The following is a 9,128-nucleotide window of genomic DNA, read 5'->3' as shown; positions in this document are numbered from 1 at the left end:
CTATCTCACATACAGTATCTATCTATCTATCTATCTATTGGATGGATATATAATCCTGGCGGATGGGTGGAGCGCTACAAGTCCCCTTACAGTCTCGCAGCGCTCGCCACAGGTTTTGTTCCCACTCTATGTGTATCGTGGACACCCATGAGTGGGAACAATCTTCGCGAGCGCTGTCGGCATTCCCAGCTGTCGGGATTCCGGCGTCGGGATCCTGTGATGACACACAGCCGCCCTGAAAACGCCACCTCCACGTCCCTATTTCCCCGACGCCGCTCCAAAAACACGCGGTTGCCGCCCCACCCGCCAATCCTGCGAACGTCTCTGCCTGTCAATCAGGCAGAGGCTTCGCAGTTAATGCGGCCCTACTGCATTAACTGCGGGCAAATGCGCAGGACAGGATCCCGTCACCTAAACTGCGTTTGCGATGCAACCTGAATTGGCCCCATTACTCGTTGTGGCAGCTGAGTATCGCAGTGTAAAGTGTAACGCCAACAGGTGATAAGAGCTTAAACTTATCACTGACACGTGTCTTTCTGTAATTAATAAGCACTATGGGGGTCATTCCAACCTGATCGCACGCTAGGTTTTTCGCTGCGGTGCGATCAGGTCAAAACTGCGCATTCGTATGCACCGCAATGCACATGTGCGTGGTACGGCTACAAAGCGATCATTGCTGTGCGATGGATTTAACGAAGATTCCATTCGCACAGCCGATCGCAAGGAGATTGACAGGAAGAGGGCGTTTGTGGGCGGCAACTGGCTGTTTTCTGGGAGTGGTTGGAAAAACGCAGGTGTGTCCAAGCGTTTGCAGGGCGGGTGTCTGACGTACAACCTACTCAGGAACTGCACAAAACTTTTTTGTACCGCTCGACTACACATGCGTTAGCACACCTGCAAAGCGAAAATACACTCCCGCATAGGCGGTGACTATCTGATCGCAGCGCTGCAAAAAGTAGCTAGCGAGCGATCAACTCGTAATGACCCCCTATGGGCGCTGTATCTCCTCAGATACCCACCACAGAGACTCACATAACCTCGCTGTGTTTATCAGACCTTATTGCAGCAGCATAACTGGATTTCTGCTTTGTGCTGATATTTCACAAGCTTCTGCGTCTATGAGTTCCTAAATGTAGCCTGAAACTCAGTACGTCTGTAACATGGCGTCATCCGCTGCGCTGCACAAAACACGAGGGGATAGGGAATAGATCACATTCCAATGTTTAATATTACCTCAACTATGAACTGATCTACGGAATTTCTCTCAAAGTACATCCTGCGTTCCCGCTTATTTACACACAGCGACTTCTGCTGAGTGCACACGCCGTCTCTCCCATACAGAACGATGAAGACGTCGGCATCCGTCCCAGCGCCAAACACGTCACTGGTGTAAACCGTGATCTCATAGGGCACAACTGGGGAGATAGAAATAAATGTCTCTGGATGAGTATGCGTGTATTCAAGGGACATGTGTGGCTAATAACATTAGAATGTAAGCTCTCACGAGTAGGGCCCTCTTCCCTCATGTGCTTATACTTTTCTTACTTTAATAATCCTCAACCGCCCAGATCCCACAGTTTTTTGACCACCTGGAACTTATCTCTATGTTTACTGGTGTAGTTATGCTTAGCTGCCCTGTACTTGTCCTATATTGTATTCAACTGTAAGTCACTGTTTTCCTATTTTTTATGTGCATTTGTACTCTGTAATCGGGCGCTGCGGAACCCTTGTGGCGCCATATAAATAAAGGATAATAATAATAATAATAATAATAACATAAATATACGGAAACAGATTTGCGAGGACAGTTCTTGAATTTCATAATATCCTCTGGAAATGTTGGTCACTGACAACGCCCCTGAGACCCGATAATTAGAATTTCTTATCTATTCGCAGTAATTCGAAATTAAGATTTGCACAAATGTATTATAATACTCCTGCAGGGACGAGCTCTGGAAGTCTGCAACAAAGCATCCTCATTATAACCTATGGGCGCTGCTTTTCCAACTGAAAATGGGAAACTGCAGCCGATATCTCCGATATGTCGCTGTTGCGATTTACTGCATTGTAGAAGATTAAGGGCTAGACTTATCAAATTTTGGAGAGGGATAAAGTGGAAAGAAATAAAGTACCATCCAATCAGCTCCTGACTGCCATTTTACAGGCTGTGTTTGAAAAGTGACAGTTGTGAGCTGATTGGTTGGCACTTTATCTCTCTCTAGTTTATCCCTCTCCAAGCTTTGATAAATCTCCAGCTAAAAGACAACAGTTTCCATTTTTTATACCCACTGTTAGCGAATCCTGAAAAATAAAAGAACCCAAGAAGTATCCAACAACACACATACTGCACGACTACATTAATACACTGTAATAGAGAAGGATTTCCTAGATGAAGCAAATATGTACCAAACCACTCTCGGAACAGCCCGGATAGTACAGGGCAGCGTGGAAGCGGAGTTAGAAGGTAACACTTTGTGTGTGTAGTGACGGAGGTGGGAAATGCTCGGTGTACCTACATGGGGTATACTGCTCAGTCTGTAATTCTGATGGGAACAGGTATCTCTCAATGGTTCCGTCATCTTCTTTCTTATCCAACCAGCGCCCGCAGGGGAACTTCAAGCGCTCTCCGAGAGATGGGGCATCGACTTCCACCCAGTCAAGGAACCACCCGGCGGAGCTGCCTAAAATGAGAAGCCGCAAAGGAGTCAGTCAACCAGGATGCAGCCGGACATCACCTTTTATGGAAGAAAATACCCCCGTCCTATATTTATTATCTGCCTTCTATAATAACATCACCTGTCTCATTTTATCCAGCTTGGCCTGTAATACAGTAGGAGGCAACTTAACTTTATAGCCAAGCAAGCAGTGCATGCGCCAGAGACAGATCATCCATTAGGCAGCCTGGGCTCCTGCCTAGGGAACAGCGGGCAATGGGGACTCCAGATTACACTAACCTGTTGAGTGGCCCCAAACCAATATTCAGACCCATAATAAAATGAAGAAAACCCTGTATTTGTCAGGGTTCCGCTATAAGGCGAGTGTAAAACGTTTGCGTCCGTACTGATGTACTGTAACACATGTCATTCAGAGGAGCGGGATCACATACAGTAATATGAAAATGAGAACGATTAGGGGATGTATTTGCATGTAAAAGCTAGACAGTGCTTCAGGTCGACAGGTATAAAATGTCAGCAGGTTCAAAAGGTCGACACATAAGCAGTCACTGCAAGTTTTTGGGGGGTATTACATGTTTTTCCAACCTTTGCTTGACTTACTGTCCATGTGGACTAGGACTGGGAATAGTAACCTGTGGCGAACGCAGCTAGCCACCTTGCCCGAAGCGCGGCGAGCACAGTGAAGGTGCGCGTTTCCACTAATTGTGGTCACATTTGATGAAACATACAAAATGGCGGCCAAAAAACCTGCCCCAACCATTTTTGTGTCGACCATTATCATGTTGACCTATTGTACCTGTCGACCTTACCCACTGTCTACATTTTTATCTGTCAGCCTTCTGACCCTGTCCTGACACGGAACTAAATGCCAGTGCCAGAATTCCCAACACCGGTATCCCAAACTAAGGACTGTCTGGACTCTAGAGAGGTAAACCCCGGGGAGAGATTGGGGGGGGAGAGGTTAGATTTAGGATGCAGGGGTGTGAGGGTTAGTGATAGGCTGTTGGTAGGGAGGGTTAGGGTTAGGCACCCCAGGGGTAGGTTAGGTTTAGGCTGCGGGGGAGGAGGGGTTAGGATTAGGCACCCCAGGGGTGGGCTAGGTTTAGGCTGCGGGGAAGGAGGGGTTAGGATTAGGCACCCCAGGGGTAGGTTAGGTTTAGGCTGCGGGGGAGGAGGGGTTAGGATTAGGCACCCCAGGGGTAGGTTAGGTTTACACTGCGGGGAAGGAGGGGTAACGATTAGGCACCCCAGGGGTAGGTTAGGTTTAGGCTGCGGGGAAGGAGGGGTTAGGATTAGACACCCCAGGGGTAGGTTAGGTTTAGGCTGCGGGGGAGGAGGGGTTAGGATTAGGTATCCCAGGGGTAGGTTAGGTTTAGGCTGCAGGGAAGGAGGGGTTAGGATTAGGTATCCCAGGGGTAGGTTAGGTTTAGGCTGCGGAGGAGGAGGGGTTAGGATTAGGCACCCCAGGGGTAGGTTAGGTTTAGGCTGCGGAGGAGGAGGGGTTAGGATTAGGCACCCCAGGGGTAGGTTAGGTTTAGGCTGCGGAGGAGGAGGGGTTAGGATTAGGCACCCCAGGGGTAGGTTAGGTTTAGGCTGCGGGGGAGGAGGGGTTAGGATTAGGCACCCCAGGGGTAGGTTAGGTTTAGGCTGCGGGGGAGAAGGGGTTAGGATTAGGCACCCCAGGGGTGGGTTAGGTTTAGGCTGCGGGGGAGGAGGGGTTAGGATTAGGCACCCCAGGGGTAGGTTAGGTTTAGGCTGCAGGGATGGAGGGGTTAGGATTAGGTATCCCAGGGGTAGGTTAGGTTTAGGCTGCGGAGGAGGAGGGGTTAGGATTAGGCACCCCAGGGGTAGGTTAGGTTTAGGCTGCAGGGATGGAGGGGTTAGGATTAGGTATCCCAGGGGTAGGTTAGGTTTAGGCTGCGGAGGAGGAGGGGTTAGGATTAGGCACCCCAGGGGTAGGTTAGGTTTAGGCTGCGGGGGAGGAGGGGTTAGGATTAGGCACCCCAGGGGTAGGTTAGGTTTAGGCTGCGGAGGAGAAGGGGTTAGGATTAGGCACCCCAGGGGTAGGTTAGGTTTAGGCTGCGGGGGAGGAGGGGTTAGGATTAGGCACCCCAGGGGTAGGTTAGGTTTAGGCTGCGGGGGAGGAGGGGTTAGGATTAGGCACCCCAGGGGTAGGTTAGGTTTAGGCTGCGGAGGAGAAGGGGTTAGGATTAGGCACCCCAGGGGTGGGTTAGGTTTAGGCTGCGGGGGAGGAGGGGTTAGGATTAGGCACCCAGAGCCGGCCTTAGCAATAGGTATTTTGGAAGACTGCTTCACAGAAACCTGACATCACCTATACTGCTTGTGCACATGGGGGAGGGGAACCCTGTTCTCCTGTGTCCCTTATCCCTGTGCAATTCCCAGGTGTCTGCTGGGACATAACATGGGCAATGTTCTCCCCGCACTTTATTTCCTAGTCAGTCCATGCCGTAAAAATTCCCCTGCCAGGATGGCATACCCTGTGAGGTCACATCCCTTGTACGGGTGCCAGCGCAAGCAAGCACCCACCCATCCTGCCACCCCATCTCACAAAACGCAGTCACGGATCCAGGGAGCTGCATAGGCGCACACACTGACTGCAAGCACGCCAGCAAGCAAAGGTAAGTTTTGTAAAAAAAGCTACTAGCATTACTAATGTGGGGCATACAGTATGTGTCAGGTGCATTACTGTGTGGAATTATATGTATTATGGGCATTACTGTGTGGAATTATGTGTATTATGGGCATTACTGTATGCCATTATGCAGGGTCGAACTGGACCACAGGGTAACCCCACTGTCTAAGTGTCGCTAGGTCAGATGCAGAACTAGAGGCAGTGCTAGGGGGCACCAGACAAAATTTTGCCTAGGGCATCAAATTGGCTAGGGCCGGCTCTGTAGGCACCCCAGGGGTAGGTTAGGTTTAGGCTGCGGGGGGAGGAGGGGTTAGGATTAGGCACCCCAGGGGTAGGTTAGGTTTAGGCTGCGTGGGAGGAGGGGTTAGGATCAGGCCCCCCAGGGGTAGGTTAGGGTTAGGCTGCGGGGGAGGAGGGGTTAGGATTAGGCCCCCCAGGGGTAGGTTAGGTTTAGGCTGCGGGGGAGGAGGGGTTAGGATCAGGCCCCCCAGGGGTGGGTTAGGTTTAGGCTGCGGGGGAGGAGGGGTTAGGATTAGGCACCCCAGGGGTAGGTTAGAGTTAGGCTGCGGGGGACGAGGGGTTAGGATTAGGCACCCCAGGGGTAGGTTAGGGTTAGGCTGCGGGAGAGGAGGGGTTAGGATTAGGCACCCCAGGGGTAGGTTAGGTTTAGGCTGCAGGGGAGGAGGGGTTAGGATTAGGCACCCCAGTGGTAGGTTAGGGTTAGGCTGCGGGAGAGGAGGGGTTAGTTGTAGGCTGTTCCTGCACTCCCATGCATCCTACAGACTGGAATACGGAATGTTGCCTATCTCTGTAAAACACGTGGTAACAAGTCGCTATCAGCATTGTACACTTGTCATGTGTTGTGCTATAGAAACGTACAGGTTATATTTACCTTTGTTGTCATGCCCAATCTTTATCTTTTGCAGAGGCCCAATATCCACAGCCTCCACTGTGAACACATCCGTCTTTCCCCGCTCAAACTTGTTCTTGTTGGTCTTCGACGCTTTCAGGTTCATGAAGCCTAGGATAAGATGTGAGGAGTACGTCATACTGACATCCGGTCAGCAAATCCTCCGGCCTCCGGTATAACGTAGCGATGACTAGTCAGTGCCACAAGCAATGAAGGTGGTAACGTAACAGAAATGACGCCTCTCTGCCATCTAACCTGAGGGCTCCCTCCTATCTCCCAGTACAAATACTACATTCAGCTTCCATTAATATCCAGTCTCTCCCAGTGGCGGCATATAACTATCATTACGTTACTATAAAAACACAGGTGACCTGAGATCACTCAGGTTCTAAAGACCTAATACAGCAAAATTATTACTGGAATCTATTCCCATGGGGGGTCATTCCGAGTTGATCGCTCGCTAGCTACTTTTAGCAGCCGTGCAAACGCATAGTCGCCGCCCACGGGGGAGTGTAGTTTCACTTTGCAAGTGTGCGATCGCATGTGCAGCCGAGCGGAATGAAAACGTTTTTTGCAGTGTCTGAGTAGCTCTGGACTTACTCAGCCGCCGCGATCACTTTAGTCTTTTTGGTGCCGGATTTGACGTCAGACACCCGCCCTGCAAGCGCCCGGACACGCCTGCGTTTTTCCAAACACTCCCAGAAAACGGTCAGTTGACACCCTTAAACGCCCTCTTCCTGTCACTCTCCTTGCGATCGGCTGTGCGAATGGATCCTTCGTTAAATCCATCGCCCAGCAATGATCCGCTTTGTACCCGTACGATGCGCCTATGCATAGCGATGCATACGCATGCGCAGTTCTGACCTGTTCACTGCGCTGCGAAAAATGGCAGCAAGCGATCAACTCGGAATGACCCCCATGATTCGGCTGATGTGTACATACGGCAGGAACACAGGAAGGTGAGCGTAGTAATATAAAGCTTTCTATACTGAGAGAGGGAGAAGGGAAACCCCATTACGGGATGTAAATCATAAGAAGCTGCGGAATCCCCTTTTCATTTCAACAGTTTGAAGCTACTCAGAAACTGCTAAGAGGTGTGTAATCGCAATTTTGAGAATCTTTCGTTCGCAATTTTAAGAAGCTAAGATTCACTCCCAGTAGGCGGCGGCTTAGCGTGTGTAAAGCTGCTAAAAGCAGCTTGCGAGCGAACAACTCGGAATGAGGGCCAATAACCACAGTATTGCTGAAAGACTCTGCAGTGGGTGGGGGAGGGGGGGGGGGGTATATAGCAATACAACAGCCACTCAAAGCCAGTATTACAGCAGACGTGCCACTTGCGGATCAGGGCCATATACCGTATATACTTTTAGTCCTTACAGCCTCTCCAGACTCCAGACTATTTAACATCTGTGTGACCATAACTATCAGATACATTTGATAAATGATTTATTATACTGATGCAAACTAATGCATTATATTTGATATATTCTTATCCTTTATATATTGTATCATTGACAGATTTTTATGTCATTTTAGTTAAATTTTTTGTATCAGTGTTTTTAGTTACTTTTTATTTAATAAACTAAACTCTCTTTTAGCTGTACAGTATATGATTTAGTCTATAGGTACATTTAGTAGTTTAGTGTATAGGTACATTTAGTAGTTTAGTCTATATGTACATTTAATAGTTTAGTGTATAGGTACATTTAGTAGTTTAGTGTATAGGTACATTTAGTAGTTTAGTCTATAGGTACATTTAGTAGTTTAGTCTATAGGTAATTTAGTAGTTTAGTCTATAGGTACATTTAGTAGTTTAGTCTATAGGTAATTTAGTAGTTTAGTGTATAGGTACATTTAGTAGTTTAGTGTATAGGTACATTTAGTAGTTTAGTCTATAGGTACATTTAGTAGTTTAGTGTATAGGTACATTTAGTAGTTTAGTCTATAGGTACATTTAGTAGTTTAGTCTATAGGTACATTTAGTAGTTTATCTATAGGTACATTTAGTAGTTTAGTGTATAGGTACATTTAGTAGTTTAGTGTATAGGTACATTTAGTAGTTTAGTGTATATGTACATTTAGTAGTTTAGTCTATGGATACATTTAGTAGTTTATCTATAGGTACATATAGTAGTTTAGTCTATAGGTACATTTAGTAGTTTAGTCTATAGGTACATTTAGTAGTTTAGTTTATAGGTACATTTCGTAGTTTAGTCTATAGGTGCATTTAGTAGTTTAGTGTATAGGTACATTTAGCAGTTTAGTCTATAGGTACATTTAGTAGTTTAGTCTATAGGTACATTTAGTAGTTTAGTCTATAGGTACATTTAGTAGTTTATCTATAGGTACATTTAGTAGTTTAGTCTATAGGTACATTTAGTAGTTTAGTCTATAGGTACATTTAGTAGTTTAGTGTATAGGTACATTTAGTAGTTTATCTATAGGTACATTTAGTAGTTTAGTGTATAGGTACATTTAGTAGTTTATCTATAGGTACATTTAGTAGTTTATCTATAGGTACAGTTAGTAGTTTAGTCTATAGGTACATTTAGTAGTTTATCTATAGGTACATTTAGTAGTTTAGTGTATAGGTACATTTAGTAGTTTAGTTTATAGGTACATTTCGTAGTTTAGTCTATAGGTGCATTTAGTAGTTTAAAAAAAATACAATATGAGAGTGCGCTTATTAAATCCGATGTAGATTTTATTTTATATAGTAATAAAAACTTATAATTATATACATATAATTCTATATGCTTTAATACCAGCCGGCCGGCTTTATACACACTTACTTACAATAAAATTGCTTAATATAAAATTGGGACACAATTTCTAAGTATTTAAATTTTCATTAGGCTGAGTTTTTATCCACAGCTCCAATCTATCTGCA

The 9,128-nt window shown here is 46.5% G+C and overlaps 1 protein-coding gene across 2 annotated transcripts in view; it reads right to left on the bottom strand.

The window, feature by feature from the left end:
- LOXHD1 (lipoxygenase homology PLAT domains 1) overlaps window positions 1-9,128 on the bottom strand; it is a 391,860-nt gene that overhangs the window by 74,941 nt on the left and 307,791 nt on the right. For both annotated transcript variants that reach the window (XM_063958520.1, XM_063958528.1), the window contains 3 exons: window positions 6,221-6,349; window positions 2,517-2,681; window positions 1,234-1,415 (listed from right to left, as the gene is read on the bottom strand). In XM_063958520.1, the coding sequence (XP_063814590.1) occupies window positions 1,234-1,415; window positions 2,517-2,681; window positions 6,221-6,349 (476 nt within the window). The remainder of the gene's footprint in view (window positions 1-1,233; window positions 1,416-2,516; window positions 2,682-6,220; window positions 6,350-9,128) is intronic.

Source organism: Pseudophryne corroboree, chromosome 1 (genome assembly GCF_028390025.1).
Source record: "Pseudophryne corroboree isolate aPseCor3 chromosome 1, aPseCor3.hap2, whole genome shotgun sequence".
Lineage (NCBI taxonomy): Eukaryota > Metazoa > Chordata > Amphibia > Anura > Myobatrachidae > Pseudophryne > Pseudophryne corroboree.
This window is presented reverse-complemented; position numbering and strand designations above follow the sequence as displayed.